This window comes from Varanus komodoensis, unplaced genomic scaffold (assembly GCF_004798865.1).
Source record: "Varanus komodoensis strain SLA01 unplaced genomic scaffold, ASM479886v1 scaffold9, whole genome shotgun sequence".
In the NCBI taxonomy this organism is placed as follows: Eukaryota; Metazoa; Chordata; class Lepidosauria; order Squamata; family Varanidae; genus Varanus; species Varanus komodoensis.
Genome location: NW_025336598.1, coordinates 37050287 through 37071624, shown reverse-complemented (window position 1 = coordinate 37071624; position 21338 = coordinate 37050287). Strand labels below are relative to the sequence as shown.

Sequence of the window (21338 nt, the reverse complement as noted above, 5' to 3'; positions counted from 1 at the left end):
CCTCCAAAGGAACTAAGGAGGGTGGCCACTAGGGGAATGGCCTTCTTGGTTGTGGCACCCCATCTGTGGAATCACCTCCCCAAAGAGGTTTGCTTGGTGCCCACTCTTTGGAACCAGGTGAAAAACCTTTTTTTCTCAATATTTTAATAATTAGATTTTTATTTCCTCTTTGCACTGTGTTTTATTATTGTACCTCTAGATTGATTTAGCTGCAGTTGTGGTGGGTGGATCATTGTATTATTTTATTACTGTATTTATACTAATTGTAGTATCATGATTTTTATAGTGACTGTTTTATATTGCATTTTTTGAGTTTGTGAACTTCCCAGAGAACCTATGTGCTGATGGGTAGGATAGAAATTGAATGAATGAATGAATGAATATGTACATACATACATACGTACATACTATAGCTAAGCCAAGCTTTAAAGCGGAAGAACAAGTCAACTGTTGTTCGAACATGTTTGATCATCATCATCACCACCACCACAATTTATTTATTGTGGCTTTGGTTTATAGCAGTACATAAATCCAATACAATAAAATATGGCAGAAATATCATAAATCTTATGAAAAGAAACATTAAAACAAAATTTAAAACAGCTAAGCATATATAGTGATGATTGACCATAAAAGAAAAGCACCTGGGATGCGTAATCCTCTCAAGCCCCTGGATAACCAAGTATATCTTTAAAGGCCTTGGCATACAGAGCCATTTTAACTTGCCACTGAAGGATGGCAAGGTTGATTCCAGGCGGGCTACAGTGGGGAGGTCAATCCATGGATGTGGGGCCATCACAGAGAAAGCCCTTCCTCTTGTGCCACCCTCTGAGCCTCCTTTGGAGTTAGTACTCAGATGAAAGGTGTGGATATTCAGGGTAGTATCAGGGTAGATTATGGTTGGGAGAAGTGCTCTGTCACATACTGGTGACGGTAAAACCTGCACCAAGAATTGAGCCTGGAACCATATGGATCACAAGTGCAAGGAAGCCCGAACCGGTTTTATATGTTCAAACCTACAGGTCCCAGTTATTAATCTGGCTGTCACATTCTGCACAAACTGCAGCTTATGAACATGCTTTGAGGGCAGCCCCATGTAGAGTGCACTGTAGTGATCTAATTTAGGGGTAACTGGAGCACAGATTACTGACACCGTATCCCTATCCAGATAGGGCAGAACTGGAAAACCAGCCAAAGCTAGTAGAAGGCTCTCTGATGCATTGAAGCCACCTGAGCCTCAAATGATAAAGGTGGTTTGAGGAGATCTCTGCAGCTATAAATCTGCTCCTACAAGGGGAATACAGCCCTATCCAGAATAGACTGAACCCTCCACCTGGTCAGAGGAAGCACTTGCCAACAGCATCTCTGTCTGTCTGGGTTGAACTTCAGTGTATTAGCCCTTATCCTGTCTATTGTCACAGCTAGATACTGGTTTAGCAATCCACAGCCTTACCTGTTGATGGGGAAAAGGAAAATAAAGCTGCGTATTATCAGCATACCGATAGCATAACATCAGTGGTTTCATATAGACATTAGATAGCATGGGGGGACAGAATAGACCCCGAGTTAATCCATGGTGGAGAATCCATGGGGTTGGACAATATTTCCCAAGCAGTGACTGCTGGAGATGGCCCTTGAAGTAGGAGCAGAGCTGCCACAATGCAGTACCTCCCACCCTACCTTAGCGAGTCAAAGCAGGAGGATACCATTGCTGATGATATCAAAAGCTTCTGAGAGGTCAGGAGTATCAACAGCATCACATGCCCCACTATTTCTCCTGGCACAGGTCACTGAGTAGAGTTCCCGAGGTGGCTCAGTGCCAAACCCCAGCCTGAACCCCAGCTGGTAATTATTCTGCAGTGTTGGGGACTCAAGTCGAGCAACATGCTGCCAAGTCCAACTCAAGTCATGACAGTGACTCAACTTGGACTTGACTCGGGAGTAACAAGCGAGTGACCTGACTTGAGATTTCTACACTTTTTACGGCGGAGTGGCTTGGGGGTCACTGTGTGGCAGGACACCCTGGCAGGCAAGTGCAGAGGCGGTGGGAGGGAGGCAGTCTCAAGGGCTGGGGGGGTTGCGATTGGGAGAAGGGGAGGCAAGCTTTAGCTCTTCTTTTTGGCATGGGTGAGGCAGTGGGAGGGAGGGAATTTCAAGGGGATGGGGCCAGGACAGGGACTTTGTTTGTTTAAATAAATAAATGGTTGAAGTAAAGCACTTCAATGTATCACTGAGAGTCAAATTCCCCACATTCAGAGCACCATCCGCATATCTGGCCAAAAAGACCACATCTGGAATATGCACCACTGCATGTGTTGGGCCGATGACATGCCCATGGTTGTCATGGAAGCAGTGAAATCCTGATAGGGATCCTGCAGTCCTGTCCCAAATAGGGTGACTGCAGCTACCCTCAGTAATTATGAGACTAGCCTGTATCGTAAAATTTGTGTCAGATCTGCCATATAATTGCAATTCAGAGAAAGTTTTTTCCACCTCTGCCACAAACATCTCCAGGGCTGTATTTGAATTCCTCCACTGGGGTCTGAGTTAAAATTGTCCTTCAACAGTTTAAGCAGTTGAGGGGTTAACAGGTTTCTCTTCAAGCCTTAAACAACTCAGCAAAATTGCTTCTCTCAATCTAGTTCCACATTAGCAGCGAAAAAAAGAGTCAGTATTTCACAGCAATCTTCTCAAGTTCACTGCTGTTGATTAAACTGTGTCGGAGTCCCCACTGTCATACCCATTTCCCCCCATTGCCGTATCTTTCACATCCAGACGCATGCACACAGAAGTGCGCCAGATGCAGGCATCCTTGTGCCGTTCTTCGGATATGCTTACTGGTTCCGTTCTAGATGCACGTAATGCCTTGAACAAAGGAACGCTCCAAGTCTTTCCATAGTCTAACAAAGCTGCATTCAGAAGAGTCTTAACAAGCTCAACTGCCCTGTTCTGGCCTGAGCCAGCAGGACTCTGTTGAAACCCAGTGCGGATGAACTAGAAGCACACAGTGCTAAAGCTCTCCTAGTGTCTGCGTGAACACATTACAACAGAAAGCTGCATCTAATATGCACAATCCCATTCAAACACATCCGCTTGATTTAACCTGGGGAATATTAAGCTACAGTTTGTACTTGTACATACATTTTCCTGTGTTCTTACTCTCGAACTGTGATCATTAAAAGTGTTTCAGCTATTGAAAAATCTCGATCACATCACAGTTAAAAATAAGGCGGGTGTTTTGTTCTTTTTAAAAATGCCGTAGCATTTTTTCACATTGAAACTTTTGTCAGTGGGACACAAAGTGGGGAAGTAATGTATGGTACTATTCTAAATGTTAACAGGAAGAAAGCAGGAGATGGCAGATACTGGTGGTACTTCTGCCTGTTGTAATACTTTGTTCCACCCTAAAATCCTCCATACTTATTTGAATAGATCATATTTCCTTTGCACTCTGTGATCTGGTTCATATGACACGGCAGTCCACTGGAGGTAAGTAGGTGTGGTTGGCTGCCCCCCTTGCCCATTAATGTTCTAAGGCTGTTTTATCCACAGTCAGTTTTCATGTCATCAGCAAATGATGCATGAGTCAAAAGCAGCAAAAATCTCTGATCATCCCCTTGTCACTGTCAGTGACAGTCTCTTGAAAGTGAGCAAGTGGCATATTGGAAGGGCTGTCATTGGTTGTCCAACTGTTTTTTTTTTAAATCTGAGCCTTGAAGGTGTAAGGATGTTTTAATGGTTTGACTTGTGCAAGTGCAGAGATGCAGGCCTTCATTGCTCCAAAATAGAAGAGCCTCACCTAGATAATGTCCTGGGGAGTAGGTGTTACCAAAGTGAAACAGGTACCAACCTGGCACACTGTGAAAGTTTCAGTGTCAGTAATAAGGTAGGCCCTTTAGCTCAGAGCCAGAATTTGATCAGTGGTAGTCTGGAAAGTGTTGGGCCTAAATAATTTGTGATATGTCAAAATCCATGTGAGCTTATCTCTGTCAGAGCTGCCAGGCGAAAGCAATCAAGAATCAAGCTGTCTGCCCTGTCCAGCTGCAGTTTTGGCCCTGCACTTCTTCCAGAAACCTAACAGAAGGGGGGTAGCTTGCAGGGATGTCACTCAGATTGAAATCTCACCTTGGTAGAAGGGAATCATACAGGTAGGGTGGGGCTTCATCCCTTTTCAATAGTGGCTTTGAAGGAGAGGTATTATGGCTACACCTTTACTTTTAAGGCATTGCATAACCTCCAGAATATCTCTGGTCTTCCTTGCTCGCATCTTTGCAGGGTAAAGCTAGACTTTTCCAGCCTGAAACAGCACTCTGCACATGGAGTATACCCAATTTGGACTTTCCTCACTTTGAACTCAAAGAACTATGTATCTTTGTGGGCTATTGATTTTATATGTTCATCTTAGAGCAATTTAGAGCAATTGAGCAATTCTGCCTGGCTTGGGATTAATCCCTGAATTCTGGACTTCCCCATGCCTTGATCCTTGTAGGGTAGAATCCCGGCACTGGGAGATTGTTTTGGAATATGTGGGAAATCTCTGCTTGTTTCGACCTGTGTTTGATCTTGCTTTGGACCCTTATTGTCAAGAGCCCTTGGCTCACAGTATCCAGAGGGTCTAAGTCACCAAGTGGGTACGGACCTCTGTGGAGAAGCAAATGGTGATTCAGATCCTTCCCTCAAATCCCTTTGCTTATCTCATGCTCAGTAGGATTCAGACTCTTTTTTTCTCAAAGGGAAAGCTAGGAGTTGCTCAGATCCTAAGGCCAAAGTTCACAGCACTGTGGAGGTTCCCACTCAGTGGCAAAACAGGATGGGATCTCTTTGGGAGTGTCTGGGTAAGTCCAGCCTCTTATTAGGATCCTTTTCCTTGTTGCTGGATCAGTGGGAATAGACTCCATTCCTTCTCTGTCTGAGGGTGGAGGGAATTGGCTCCAGTTCCTTGCCATGATGTGGAATGCCAGGGAATTTGGTCCCTAAGAGATGTTCTGGTCTGCTACCTTGATGTGGAACTGTATTAAAAGTTCGCAGCAAAATGTCATCAGTTTCATAATTTCTGAAAATTGTAGCTAGTAAGCTAATCTGTCGGATTTGCTGCAGTAAAAGGATCTTACTGATTTGGAATCTCCTGTGTCAGAGTGCTAGGATATGTGATTAGAGGACCAAGACCCTGAAACAGTGACCCAGGCAGGGTCCAAATTCTTCCCCCCCTCTCCGCTTTCCCCAGACAGCTGGCACACGGCAATTTGTCAAGCAAAGGCAGAAGAGAACTGTGCTAATGCGGGGGGGGGGGGGGGGGGAATTTATATGCCCTTCATGGCAGGATCTTATATTTTTCTTTTGCACTGATAGTCTTCAGAGTAATACAGATTTGCACTTTTCCCCAACCTCTAGCTCCTTGGTTAAGTGTAAAAGTGCATCCCAATCGCCTTTTTAGGAGAAAAGAGTTTTGACAGTGTTTGTTGACTCTCTGGGCTCTTTTTTAAAAAGAGGGTTTTGTTACGGCAACTGATGCTTTTTTGTCAGTGACATATATCATCATCATCATCAATTACATTTCTATACTGCCCATAGCTGAAGCCCCCTGGGCAGTTTACAAAGTTTTAAACATCAAGACATCATCCAGACAGCTCTTAGAACAAATTAAAACAATAAAGAATATGCACTGTATGCACAAAGCAAACACTGGATACATACAGTTTCTTTGTGACATTTATAAAGGGGAGCCTCTTGGATAACTTTTTGAATGGTAAAATAATCTGCGTGTTTTGCTTTAAAGTGCTGCATGGATGTGCTACTTCTAGTATCTCCAGCTCTCACCCCCTAAGCCCTGTTTTGTCTTTAAATTAATGATCCCATCCCATTTGCTTCCCATGCATGTGTCTATATACCACAGAGTACTGCTTTCAAGTCCAATTCCCTGCAAGTAAATTTCCTCAAACTGAGTTAAAATATCAATCAAGCTCTGGCTATTGTCATGTGAGCATCCTAACCTATAGGAGCAATAATAGGCTTGATAGAATGATTTCTGTTGTTACGTGCTGTCAAGTCATGTCCAACAATAAAGTTTAGTAATTCTTCTGTAGCCATGATGCTTGTTTTCTTAATATTCAGTTGCTAGACAGATTGCCAAGGCAAAAGAGGTGAAATGATTTGAATTTCAAAAAGCACCATAGAAAGATGGACACATGTAATAAATAATAATATTGCCCAGGCTAGGTTTTGGGACATGCTGGACAGAGTTGCTAATCTATCCTATTCATCTGTTTCGTTTGGGGGGCTTTCCCAAAAATTGGGGGAGAAATGTATGCCAGGGTGGTGAATGCATTTAGCATAATCTTTCTTACGGTTATTTTAAAGATTTGTGTTGGGAAGGGAGATATTTTTCTCTCGTGCCATCTTGCTTTTTTAGCAGCCTGCTTGCAGGAAGTTGATAGAGGTCCTCACTGGAAACAGAGTCCACCTAGTGAGCTGAGTGTAACTCTATTTTCTGATTTAATGGTGCAAGGCTGTTCAACCATGAAATTGCTTCCTGCACGTAGTGTGGCTCCTTTATATCTGGACTGTCACAGCTTAAAAAACCTGATAGGAGCAGTGAATATAGCAGCTGGACAACCAGTTGATGTTGGGAGCAAAGTTAGATTTTTTTTTTATTTTTTTTGGGCAGGTAATATCTTTTCTCACCCTCACTTCGAGGTCAGAGATAACACTATTTGTGAAGGGCAGTATGTAGTTAATAAGTTAGTCTTTCCTAAAGTGAAGCTGCTCTTCTTTGTAATGCTTTTTATTTATTTATATTTTTAAATTGTTTAATTGTTGAAACTTTGGGACAGTAGCCAATATATTCCTGATTTATTAATTAGGTCAAAACAAAATAGGTTTTCAAGATGTCCCCACTATGCCAGATTGATGGTGCTACAAGTTTTCATTCTCATGTTTTGTCATACTATTCTGCCTTGCTTTATGTAGCCTGGCTGATAAAACATCAGGTCCTTAGAAAGTAGATGGTCAGTTTGAATGCAGGCACTCCCAGGTTACTGGTGAGTTCTGCACCTGAGAATGTCCTTCAGTTGAATTTGTATGCAAGTCAGATTACATGAGTAAGCCAAATGTTTTTCTTATAAACCCTCCTATGCATGTAAAACACTTGAGAAACACTTCCACATTCACTAAAACATCTTAAACACAATGTAACATTTTAGAAATAATAGTACAGGAATTATAAAGTAACTGAATGTACTGAAGAGAGAGAGAATCTGTATGTGTGCAGGTATACAGCAAATAAAATAAGCAGTTCTTAAAACAGTTTAGAACATGCTTGAAGTAACATTAAGCCTAACATTTACTGGTGATGGTGGTGGTGATGATGGAGATGGGCCTGGTGCTGGTGAATCAGGGCTGATTGCATGTAGTTTGGTGCAGTTGAATGTGCTGATGGCTAAAAATTCAGGACTGTGGTATGCATGAAGTAATCCCAGCAGGACATGGACCTTTAAATTGCAGGAGGATGAGGAGACAAAATTCTGTTCAGCTTTTGGGATTTTTATGTACATTTTGCATAGTTCATGAGCAGCCCTTTTCTGATCTGGATTACATACAGAGTATCTCCTCTCTGTTAAAATAATTAGGTAAGGGCCATACTGCATAGCTGTTTTGCTGGAAGAAAAATGCTTCTCTTCACCTCTACTTCCAGAACTCTTCTCAAATCTTCAGGTGGCTTCTGTTTTCTCAGCAAAGTGTAATTTCTTCCTGTCCCCTATTGGTCCTCTATAATTTTTTTCAGCCAGTTAGAACTGTAACAAGACAGTCTAATGTTGCTGGAGAATATCGGATAAGCGGAACATGGGTTATAGGGAATGCTGAAGCTTCTAAAAAGAGTAGAAGGATCCCAAGAGAATTTCCATGATTCTGGGGGCAGGGTGCTCTCTGGCGTGCCAAAGTTTGGTCATAGAGTGGCTTGCCAAAATTTAATTGCCAAATTAATGGTTTGCTCAAATTTTATTTATTTATTTAGAAAACTTCTATGCCGCCCCATTCACCGAAGCCTCGGGGTGGCTCACAACATAAATCAATTAAAATAATATAAATTAACAATATAAAATAAGTTAACAATATAAAATAAGTCACCCTGGCCAAATTTATATGATTTTTCTCTTCAGGAAGGAAAGAACTTGAGATTTTAACATTCAAACATGGGAGAAACTGAAAATGAGATATTCAACCATTCAGCTCTAGAGAGGTGAACTTCTTAACTCATAAAATTAATTTGAATCCCTGTGTAATTCAGCTATTCTGGTTCTGAATTAGGGCTGCCATTTCTTTTTTGGCATGCTCTTCTTTGGTAGGAATGGAGAAATGCAGCATAAGGACCTGTTTAACTGTGTAACTTCTGTGTGGCTCTAATGCATCTGAGTAGCCCAAAGGCCTGTCTTTTAGTGTACAGTGCCTCCAACAATTGTGGTTGCCTTGGATTATGGGGCATTTGAAGGGAGACTTTGGACAGTTTAAATTTTTTAGGAGGAGAAACGGTCTTTTTAATCGGTTAGGTGGATCAATAAAGACTGGCCGTTGCAAATTTCTTTGTAGTTGAGACAGAGAAAACCTTGAAATTTAAAAAAATCAGCATGAGAAAAAGGGGTAGTGACAAATTTGACCCGTTTTGCTGATGTCAACTTTGCCTTCATTCTGTAGAGGCACCTGCAAGCCTGTGGGGATGTGAACCACTCCACGGCCCTCTTGCTATTCTTGTGTTCTTGCTTCAGAAAGAAAAACTAGGGAGTAAAACCTTCCTAAAAATATACCGAAGGGCATCTGAAACACTGGGCTGTGAAGGAGACTCTTGCGGCACAGAGGACTATAGAGCATAGTTGGCTCAATGAATATTAAAGTCCCTGTATAGAACCTGCTGTCATAGCATAGAACTTGATGCCCAGGCCTGCTCTGTTCAGAGCTCTCTTCCCTTCCCCACTGGACTGTCACTACATTTCATTTTTCCTTTGGAACATAAGGTAACACTAACCTGAACTGTTAAGTACTTTGCAGATAAGCACGATCAATTATGTCAGTGTAAGGTGTTCTAGTTAGCTAATGATACCCCCACTGGCAGGTGATCTGGATCTGCAGCAACAGAACAAGCATGTCATATGGTAAGGTCATTTGGAAGAGTTGGTAAACAGGAGACCTTACACATGCAATTTTTTAAAAGAGTGGACTAATTTGCATTAGCAAATGGTCAGCTAACCATGTATGATAGACTGCTGGGGATTGACTGTTAAAAGATTTGCAAATGGAGAAGATGCTGTGAGCCAAAATGGACAGAATGTTTAGACGAGCTGATTTCAGGTTGTCTTTGGCATGTCTGTCTGTCTGAAAAGTAATTTTTGCAGTCACATACATCTAAGAAAGGTAGATGTGAATTAAAATGCTTCTTTCTAAGTGCCATGTTTTAGCTTGTGTTTTTATTTATTGAGATAATTTATTGTGAAATGTTTATACGATACCTTTGAAGCAGTCATCCTATAAAGTGGGAAATATATTCAAAAGATGACTAACAATCCATTGAAGAAGTGAGTGACAAGTAAGAAAAGTCCCCTTTGTAAAGAGAGATAAGTTGCACATGTATCTTTTTATCTTTTACACTAGATAAGTTGCACATGTACTTGACGCACCTGTATCATTGTATGAGACATTTCATCAAAAGTAGCCTTCCATTTCCTCTTCTCATTCAGAAATGGGGAAAACTATCCATAGCTTGTGGACATGATTGAGGCTGCATGTTTAGATGTTCTTGAAGCTTCTTCTGCCACTCATAAATTTGTATAGATTTATTTCCTAAAATCAGTTTGGCAACCTTGGATGTTGCTTCCAGAAGTTGAAAGTTCACAAGCCTATTTGTGTGGAAATGCCTCAGCTAGGTTTGCATGACTTGCATGTGGTTAACATGCCACTGTTATGATGGGCATGCCAGTCTCATGCTGAGAAAATTTGCATAAATTGGACACTTGCTGTCTTGTGCGAACTTCCCCATGGTGTCTTGTTGCCTTGGATAGCAAGCCACCCAGAATCCAAGTTTGACCATTTGTACTATCTTATCACTCCACAGGTTTCAGGGTTGTTCTTTTTCAGGGGCCTAAAAATCATGTCAGTTGTAGGCCAAAACTTCTCGAGGGCTGAAAGTTGTTAACCACTGTACTAATAGTTCATGAACCTAGAATACTACTGAGGGAATGAGAAGGAAGTCCCTCTCTTCCTCTTAACTAGTTCTGCCCTTGATTATTTTGCTTTCTTCCTTTTTTCTTTTGTTCGTTCACTGCTTCTTATGACTAATAAAAGAAACTCTAATGGTTTCTGTGTTGTTGAGATTAAGAGCCAGTTTTTCATGGAACAGTGTAGCTGGGAAAATGTGGAAAGAATCTGCAAACTATCCACTTCAGTTACTTGAGAGATGGAGGGAATGATTAGCCTCTTAAAAACCTGTGCTTTTTGTCAGTTTTTAAAAATCTGAAACACTCCTTCATCTGTTACTTTCTTCCTGCTCTGGCACAAAAGCTTTTCGAGCTTTTAAGTAAATGAAATTCTTGCATAGAGCAACTTCTGAAAAATTAATGCCGTATTTAGAGTTCAAAATCCCCAAGGAAAGCTTGATATTCAAGCCCACATTTAGAGTATGTCATTATTATGAACAGTGACAGCTGAAGGTGTGAGTGAAGTCTCTTTGTTCTTGCAAACTGCAAACCTATTTATACCGTATAATAGAACATGAGAGAGCCATTTTCTTGACACATTTCCCATCTATCATCTGCTAGATATAAAAATTGATTGGCTACAGAATATTTTGGTTTGGCAAACAAGGCAATATCAGTATAGCTGATTTAAGTGCCACTTCTTACGTGCATGTAACAAGAGAGGGAAAATTCGTAATTATTTTATATTTACCTTTCATTGGCACAAAATTACTGCTTAAAATGTAGATAGTAGCTATTTTAGCGACTCACCAATTTCTTATTGCTATGCACATTAAAATTCCATCACTTTAATACTCCAATAACCTTCTGACTGTATAATAAACATGATTAACTTAAGTATTGGGTGCCTGCTTGAAATAGATGGTTTTTTCCTCTACTGCTGTCATAACGCCCTTAAGGTGGTGACCAAAGTATTCAATAATTCATGCATCTATAAAGGGAGAAAAAGTATAACTGACCAAAATGAAACTTTTGAAAATTCAAATTCTGCAACGCATTTCAAACTGTATTTGCATTTACAAATAGTTTGGCACTTGTAAATTCTTCTTGTTACCAAAAGTATGAATTAAATGCCTAGCTATAGTCAAGAGCTGAATGGCTGCACATGTCCCATCATATGAGTACAGGGTTCTACAGTTTCTTCCAAAGGTAGCTCCCCCAGTGCAGTCTAATATGAGGTGTGTCCAGAAAATAACGAGAATGAAGTCCCTTTGCTCGAGAAGGGCTCTGTGAAGGGAGAAGGTCACTTGTGGTGGGGTGCCAGGTACATATTAGAACACTGAACAGTTGCATTCAAGCCCTGTCAGAGTTGAGACATTGTCTTTTGTGACACCCTGTTCAAGTGCCTTGTATTAAGAAAAATTCAAACAAGTTTGGAACAGCGGTACGTGATAAAATTGTGTGAAATTGGGTAAAAGTGCATCAGAAATTTTGGAAATAGTGAGGAAAACTTAAAGAGAAGCTGTGCTATCATTTGCACAAGTGTACTGATGGCACAAGTTGAGATCGGCTCAAATTGGAGCCTTCATCACAATGACGCATCAAGTCACAGTGCTTTGGGTTACAAGGCCTACAGCCCCGACTTGGCTCCTTGCAAATTTTTCATATTCCCGAAGATGAAGAATGGTTTGAAAGGACACCATTTTGGTAGTGTGGATAACGTCCAAAGAGCCACTATGCAGGCTCTGAACACCATCCCACTTGAAGACTTCCAGGGATGCTTGGAAGAATGGGAAAATAGCTGGGAGCATTGCGTACACTCATAATTTATGTATGTATTAATAAGCTGCCAACAAAGACCCCTCGGAAATGTCGTTCCAGTAAATAAAAGGTTCTCAAAAGAGAAAATCAGAGAACCCCATCCACTGAAGAATTTCACCCTTGAGGTCCTGGAATATAGAATTGATATAAATTCAATTTTGTTGATTTAGTAGATGATCAGATGAGGAAAGATCACTGATAGGATAGGTCTTAAAATTAGCAGCTTGATAATATATAAGATAACCACTGCTTTTTCATGCTTAGAGATGAACAGCTACTGCTTTGAGGAAGTGCCTTGAAATTATATGCCACTTCTGGAAATGGTTGTCCATATTCCCAGTTATTTGGGAGTCCCTTTGGACAGCTTTTAAAACTACAGCTCCCTCAACTACTATCTCCTTCAGACATATGCAAATTTTGTACCTGTTTTGTGCTACAAATCCTGAGTTTGTGCCACTGCTCAGAACTGTACTGATATATCAAATGCAGTTGCAGGTGCCTGCATAAGACACTTTCTTCTTCACACATTTGGCACTGAAGACAGATTCGGGCACCTTGAAACAGCAGCTTGAATAAAGGGCAGGGGAGGTAATTAATATATTACATGTGATTAATGAATATAATGCCAGATAAATTTAGTCAAATTAGCTACTATTGAATAATTTTGAAAAGACACAGTATTTTTAATATTCTGTCTGACTAATGCTTGGCAAAGTAAGGAAGTTAATATTTCATTTATTGGCTCAAGTCTGCTTGCATTCTAAGAATCTCCTTTTATTGGTGACATCTGCTGTGTCTTGGTGCATCCAAGAATATGGTGCCTGTCCACTTGTGGGCTAATGGGGAGTGAGGCAGAGGAGTCTGCCCTGATGGCATGGCAGTCTATGCTAGTATGAAGATGCTGTTTTGGTATGTTCTACATGCACAGAACAATACGCTCCATGTAGAAAATGTTTATTGAAATAGCTGACTATACACATTCCAGTAACTTGAATGGGATAAAATAGGATGCTTCGTCAGTGGCTTGGTCCAAATAAGGGATGATTGTTTAAGAACCAAAGAGCCCTGCTGGATAAGCCCAAGAGCCATTTAGTCCAGCATTCTTTTCGCACAGCAGCAAACCAGTTGCCCATGGCATCCTGCAAACAAGTTACGAGCTTTTCTGCTCAGGTTTCTCTGCAACTGGTGTACATAGGCGTACTGCCTTTGATAGTGGGTCAGTGTGCTAGATGCCAGTGACTGGGGAACCAGTATTCCACTTTGCCTTATGGTGGATACTTCGAAGCTCTGGTGTAGGCCAAATGTAATCATCTGGGTATAGAACCATACAGTGAACTTCACTTGGGTAAAATGGCTGTCCATTTGTGCCTGTGCTCCAGTGATAGTCAACATGGCCCCTGTTGCACCCTCAGACAAGCACTACTGTGGAGAAATGACTTGGCATAACTATTGTTCTTCTGAAACGTGTCTCTGTGAAATCATGGTGTATCTCAGTTAGGACCAAGGCCTCGTGTTACAGTCAAAGACCTGTGTAGTTGCTTAGCGACATTTGATGAAAGCAGGCAAGAGACAGATGTGTAGATGAGGCTAGTTAGTCAGTTCAATTTGGATTGCCTGGAGATTCTAGCTAGGTGGAAGAGAACAGTCTGGAAATTACTGCTAAAAGGTGACAGTTGATAATTAGGAGTTCAGTCAGAGTCAGATGGGGAATTCATGCTAGTTATAACGAGAGAGAAAGATAGAAGGTGTTCTAATTAGTTTGTGATGTAAAAAGCACTAGGCAAAACCTGAGGAGGAAGTGGCTAGCCATTCTTTCTCTGTGGAATAACCTTAGGTGAAAATAAGCAATAGGCAGTAGGTGCCTCTGTTATGCCAAGGGGCTGACCTGTGATCTGGTTGGAGGAAGGTTTTGTGAGCAGCCCATAAAACCCTTGACAAATGACCCCAAGCAGCTAGTAAAACAATGGTAGAGTTTGGATGTTGGAGGAAGACTGTACCCTGGAGCATTCTAAGGAGAAATTGCTGTGGTGAAAGTTTAGGGAACTTGGTCTAGGTAATTCCTGTGTCTTTTGAGTTCTAAAGGATTGTCACTAAGGGTAAAATATTCCATCAATTGCACAGAAATTACCAGAGGATCATGTCTAAAATCATACATTATTGTTTAAGCAGATATACCTGTGTAAACTGCACATGGAATTTTAACACTGGTGGGAGGGAACACTAGGGGACATGTCTGTCTGTTTCCCTAAAATTTCAGCAAGACGCACAGGAAGATAATATAACCCCATGGCCCAAACAGAACCCACCAGCTTCCACATTTCTGGGAGGGATAAGGAGATTTTTTTAAAAAGTATAAATGGTAGGATTTGCTTGAGCAAGAATGAAGTGGAGAAACTAACAGTATTAGTTAGTTTCTGCACTTTAGTTCGGGCATTTTTGAGAGTGTTCATTCATGGGGTTGCTATAAGTTGACAGTCACTTGGCAGCGCACTGCAGCAGCAGCAGCAATGTAGGTGTGTTAACCGGCTATGTTACATTCTAGTGACTTGCTAGTACTTTTCCAGACAGGGTTGCTACTGCAAACCTCTTCTTTAAGAGGTTAAGAATTTATTCATATTCAATCTTTGTGTTTTTTTCTCATTACTGGGGCAACTCACCACCTCTTTTGTTTTGTTGGCTTGAATGACTTCATGTTACATTTGCAGCAATGCATCTGACCATAGTTAACACTGAGTAAGTTGCCTGCTTTTGAATCAGGTTTGCAAACAATTATAAGAGTCCGTGGAAGTATAACACTTAATCCTGAGTTAAGGGCAGTAGCTAAAGCAGGAGATACTTCATATTTGAGATGGGACAAAGGATAGCTAGGGTGCCCACTGTTTCCTGTTCATTACCTAACCATTCTTAAGGGATTGGGAGCATTATTTCTTTAGCAGAACTAAATGGTAGACAGGATAAAGCTTGTCCTCTTTCAAAGAAAGTAGTATGAATTTGCCATTTAGCTATATGGATTCTGATGTTTGGGAGATCTGTGAGATAGCCACTATTTTGTAGGTTCATTAAATACATCGCTGACTGAAAAGTAGATGTGTTAGTTGTAAAGTGGAGGAGACATCCAAAGAATGCTTATGTCAAGCCTTTTATTTGGGCCATACTTGTTACTGTTAACTTTCTTAATGTAGGGCAATAAATAGTAAGAGCTAAATTATCCTTTTACAATCCAACAAGTTGCCTAAACCACTGTGTTTTGTTTTGGTCCAAAATGACAACCATTGCATCTGAAATTGCCTGTAGTCACTACAGTTTCTTATCCCTCAAAATGGTTTTCTTCTATTTGTATGATGTATTATCTAGCCTTGCATTGCTGGAAACATCAATATAATACTGAAAGAAATAAAATCACAATGAAACAGTTTATGGTCACATAATTTGTACATAGCCAAAAGGAATAATAGCAAATAGGTATGCAGTGCACTCTGTTTTCATGTTACTAATCTTGGAAAATGTGTTTTCCTCACTTTTAAACAGCTGTACTTACTTCATGTGTATTCATAAATCTGCATCTGACAAATGCAGGATTTCCACAGGAAAGCATTTCAGTGTGTAGAATGTTACTTCTAATTACAATGGATTGTAATGTCCTGAGGAACATGAAAATAGAGGTTTGTTTGTTCATTTATGGATACTGCTATTTATACTGTAATAGTAATCTTCTAATGTGGAATTTAAAAAACACAGACAATAAATCATCCTGATATTTAAGATATATTAAAATGTACAGGTATCTTTACAACTCTCTTGTACAACTCTCTTGTCTAGGAACATTCACATTCCTAGACAATAGCACTGAATTTTTAGGTGCCAGAGCTTTGTGGTATCAAAAAGATGCAGTCATCAGTATGTTTTAAGGTCTTTGTATCTCTGGTTGTTCTTCTGTCTGTTTTAAGTGGTCTGGAACATTTATAACTACAGTGGCAGGGAGGGGGTGTATTACGGAGGGGGTTCCTGCCTGTTCCCTCAGTTCTTCTTCAGCTGCTCTTTGCATCTCCCTTTTATTTTTAGACTACTTTTGTTTGGTATCCTCTTAGCAAGGTTGTTAGCGCTTCTTAGCCCTTACTGCACTGAAGGCACCTTTCAGAAGGAGTAAGTTTCACCTACTGGTGGACACTGTGTGCCTGTTTGGGGGGCCAAAGGCCGCACTGTTGACTCTTGCCCACACTGTCAGGCCTTTACGAAGTAAGCCCAAAAATACAGGGCACACTGTGTTTACAAGGAATGCATGTGGAATAAGGCCTATCAGGCAGTGGACATGGTGAAGACTATGGAAAAGGAACACATTTCCACCCTATTGGACCCTTCAGTTTCTTCTCGGCAGTTTCCTCAGTCGTAGCTCTAGCCATGGGCCAGACTGACTGTTGTATGCCCGACCAATTACTGGTATTATTACTGGTAATAACTGCAGCCAAAAGGTTGTCCAAGAAAGCCCACTGTTTCCAGCACCAGGTAAAGAATTTTTAAAAATGATTTTTCCATTCCTTCCAGCATAACACTAACATTTTGGTTGCTAATTATTTTCATTGCTGTCCTGCTTTTAAACCTCGACTCTTTCTGCTGTTCTATGTAACGGTCTGGGTGGTTTTCTTCTTTTTTATTGTGAATTAATATTTTAATCCTATAGTATTAATATTAATACTATTAAATATTATGCACTATTAATATAAATAGTATTTAATTTATTGCTGTAAGATTCCTTTTACATTTATTAAATTAAAGCATCACATATAACATTAAAATAGGGGTTTGTTTTATGTTTTACTTTCAACCCAAGAGGTTTCAGGGGTTGTTTTGTTTTGTTTTGTTTCTTTTTAAGAGGCATTCTTATTGACTTGATCCCTAATATAGATTAATTTAAAGAAGACAGCAAGTTTGCTGTCTGTTCTGTACTCCAGAAGTCTTAAAAGAGGGTCACGTAGCCCTCCTGAACCATGCAGGATGCAGCAGAGTGGCTTCTGGTGGGAAGGAGATGACAGTGAGATATTTTCCTTCCGTGATATTTCTTAAGGGTTCAGTCCTATGCATGTTTAGCTAGAAAAAAGTAATACAATTCCCAACATGTTGGAGCCAGCAAAGTTAGAGGGATGCTGGAAATTACAGGACATCTTCCTGTCTAAACATGCATAACATTGTGCTCTAAAGCCACAGCCTGTGCAGGTTTAGATTAAAAAGGCCTATAATTCCCAGGCATTTTTTCTGTCTAATTTTGCATAGTAGCGAGGTCTAAGTTAATTTATTTTAGAATCCAAATCATTGCGTTTCTCTGCATTCAGTGGACTCCACAGAGTTCTATCAGTGCATTGGCTGATGAGGTTTGAGGGTGCATTCAAGGAATTCTGGTTTTATGCTCACAGTCTTCTCTGTAAATGCTATATAATTTATATTTTCCTCAACTATCTTGTTTATTTGTGGCTCTTATTTTCTAGCAGTAGTTCCTGATAAATGATTTCATGTACCCCTGTTGAAGTGGTCTGTTTTGAGTATTTTTTAAATGAACACATGGCCATGGAGGCCATTAGATTCCAGTTATTCTTTATGTCACACATGAACACCAGGGAGCCATGCAGTATACGGATAAGCCATAAGGATCCAGCAGTGAACTGTTTCTTGAAAAATATAAAGCTTTATGTACAATATCATTAATAAAAATATGAATTCCTAAAGAAGGAAAGTGGACTATCAATACACAATCCTACAATAAGTATATTACAGCTTTAATTCATAAAAGCAGTTTAATTCAGTCTTCAGTAGAGTATGGGGAGGCGAACAGTGCTGAAATGTGTGTGTGTGTGTGAGAGAGAGAGAGAGAGAGAGACAGACGGAGAGAGAGTAGAAATGAGGGATGCTTTCTCATAGGAAACATACATCTCAATTTATTCTCTTATTTCTTTCCCCATGCAGATTTTCAGTGTTGATTTTTTTCCATTTACTATTTTAAAAAAATGATTCATATTAGATTCAGTGCTTGAGAGCAATAAAATATCTTAAGGGGAGGGTTTCATGAAGTTTAAGGCTAACATGCCAGTTATCCTCAGCATACCTTCATTTGTTACCACTGTTAATCTTCCTTGTGGGTTTGGGGAAATACTATTCCACTCTCTTTCAGCCTTGGGCCTGGCTTCTGGAGCCTGATTACCTTCTATGTCATTATTTAGTGCCACAGTATGAATTTCTGAATAAATTAGCATTACCATCTTCTTTTTTGTCTTTTGACAGATGCAAGACAAAAGTCTACCCTGATGAACTACCAAACACAAGTGTGGTCATAGTATTTCATAATGAAGCCTGGAGCACTTTGCTTCGTACTATTTACAGTGTTATAAATCGGTCTCCGCACTATCTACTTTCTGAAATCATCTTAGTTGATGATGCCAGTGAACGAGGTATGAGTGAGCAAGAATCAAAATATGTTTAGGAATAAATAATAATGTCAGGATAATATTGTAGCAAAATGCTACAGTAAATAAATAAACAAATGTTTAAAAGAAAATTATTTAGTACTACTTTTAAAAATGACAGAGAAATTATCCTGGGTCTATTGGCACAATGGCTAGAGTGGAAGTGAAAAGAAACATGTACTCATACCAAATCAAATGGAGGCTACAGGTCATTTAACAGTCTATTGTGTAAAGAGGGCTTCTGCCACTTTGTTACCTGTGTAAAGTTACATTGCAGAGCTGTTCAGAGTTGTTAAGGCATGGATAATCAATTTTGAGGAGTCTGGTAGCCTTTTGTTCCCAGTGGGCAACATTAGGGCTGGTGAAAAAATTCAAATTCAGCAGCAAACTGCAACAGAAAAATAAACAGGGCAAATTTAGTAAGATCTCAGCTGAGCGCCGAAGAATTGAGGACTTTGAATTGTGGTGCTGGAGGAGATTCCTGCGAGTCCCTTGGACTGCAAGGAGATCAAACCAGTCAGTCTTAGAAGAGATCAACCCTGACTGCAGAAGGCCAGATACTGAAGAAGAAACTCAAATACTTTGGCCACCTAATGAGAAGGAAGGACTCCTTGGAGAAGAGCCTAATGCTGGGAACAATAGATGACAAAAGAAGAAGGGGACGGCAGAGGATGAGGTGGCTAGATGGAGTCACTGAGGCAGTCGGCGTGAGCTTAAGTGGACTCCGGGGGATGGTGGAGGACAGGAAGACCTGGAGGAATGTTGTCCATGGGGGCGTGATGGGTCGGACACGACTTCTCGACTAACAACAACAAGTCACATTTGGCCTTGCTGCTCTGTAGCAGCTACAGTGTAATAAAAAGGTCACATTTAGCTTGAGGACAACCTAAATTTGACCCCTTTATCCCTATATAACAGTAAACTACTGTTACGGTGTGGTGTTTTTCATCATGGCCACACATTTTGGTTGGAGTGCATGTTGTCTTCCATTTAACAGGTGAGGGGTTTGTTAAATGCCGACTCACAGGGAGATAGAGGGACTCTTGCTAACCTATTGTGAACAATTTGCAAAGTACTTTTGCAGATAAAATTTATCAAATTTGCTTTGATCTAGGGTTCTGCTTTACAGATTTTGTTCTAGATATTCCTGTGGCTTCTGTTTCTCAAGTTTATATGGATACCCTTTATTTTGTGCTAATGTCAACAGAGTTCTTGAAGAAGTAAGACTTACTATGGGATAATCCACTCTTATTTGTCATGACTTATTCACTGCGGCAGAGGGTCTTGCTCAAAGGATGCCATGTTGTTAAGATCTCATTTACTGTGTGGTTTAAAAAGAAGCTGAAATTGGCTGAATGTTAGAAAATCCCTTACTAGAACCCTTACTAAATTCTGAGGCCAATCTCAACCACAGAATTTTTGGAAAAGGTTCTAAAGTGTTTACTTGCAGCAAAGCTTCTGGCACTTCTGGGTGGCCCAAGATAGCTGGATTCTTTTCAATATAGCTTCTTTGACACATGTCTAGGATAATTCATACAGGGAGGTTAGATAACAGCTATATGTGAGCCTGTCTGAAGAAAGTTCAGAAATTTCAGCTAGATCAAAATGCAGCTGGGAGTCATAATTTGCAACATCTACCTTCATTTACGCTGACTTTCAAACGGTTTCCAGGCTCAAATACAAATGCTTAGGTTACCTTTTAAAGTCCTCAGTGGCCTAAGATAAGGATGCGTAATGGACTGTTGCTTCCATTCTGAGGCAGCCCATTCTCTCACATAATATGATTCCCTGCTTTGCTCTGCATTTTATAGGTAGAACATATTTCCATTAAAAAAAGACCTTCTGGAACAATGCTCCCAAACTTGGGAATTCCCTTCCTCAGACAGCCTATTCATTTGCACTGATTCTGGATTTTTGGCATATGGAGAAAACTTTATTGTTTAAGACAGCATTTAAAAATAGAGTAATTTGGTTAGCCTTGCTGCTGCTTGCTTATGTCTTGGGAATTGTTGCACTTTATTATGTGTTTGATAGCACAGCATCTTTATCCTTTGACTTTAAAGACAAATTAGGGTGTCTTACAGCACAATCCTACGCTTAGAAATCCCATTTAGTGCAGTGAGGTCTGTTCCCAGGTCAGTGGATCTAGGTTTGCACCCTTCCATGCCATAAAGATGGCATAGAAATGCTTTGATGTATAAATAATGTCTTGCCCATCAACACTTTTTACGTTGGCTAGAATATCTATTTTTTTCTGTTTTATTATACTGCTGTGCTCTCCTAAAGGAAGTGCTTTCAGAAGACGGCCAGCTTTTTTATACTGCTAAAGAAGCTTTTCAGAGATACGATAAGTGGTATATGCTGTGTCAGATGGGAGGAAAAAAATAATAATTTTCTGCAACCCAAAGAGAGAGAGGCTCTCCTCTGTGCCACCAGGATCTTCCAGTCCATATGGACCAAACTGGGACCAAATACTCTGCATACAACTTCATGTACACGAGGAAGTGTGTCTGTGGGTGTGGGGAGGAGAGAAGATATTCCTGTTAATGTACACAAGCAGCCACAGGAGAGATTGTCCTATGCTGACCCATATTATGCTCAGTTTAATTCAAAAGAAATTGTAAAACAAAGAGCGATTGTATTCAATTCAGTTTTCACATAAGTAAGTGATGACTTGCTGTTTTTCCTTTGCTGGCCTTGCTTGCCTTCTTTCATTCTATCTTTCTCTATATGTGATGTCACTTTATTCAGAATTTTCTGATCTTTCTGTATGTATTTGTTAGAATGTTGTAAGAAACATTCATATCATAAGCAGATTGGTATCTTCACCATGCTTTTCTGTTCTATATTTATTTTGGCCTCTGAGCAACTGAAGAAACCCTTA

At 40.2% G+C, this 21338-nt stretch overlaps 1 protein-coding gene across 2 annotated transcripts in view; it reads left to right on the top strand.

Moving 5' to 3' along the window:
• Window positions 1-21338, top strand: part of GALNT13 (polypeptide N-acetylgalactosaminyltransferase 13) — a 173023-nt gene that overhangs the window by 53466 nt on the left and 98219 nt on the right. For both annotated transcript variants that reach the window (XM_044418046.1, XM_044418045.1), the window contains exon 3: window positions 18273-18439. In XM_044418046.1, coding sequence (XP_044273981.1) covers window positions 18273-18439 — 167 coding nt within the window. The remainder of the gene's footprint in view (window positions 1-18272; window positions 18440-21338) is intronic.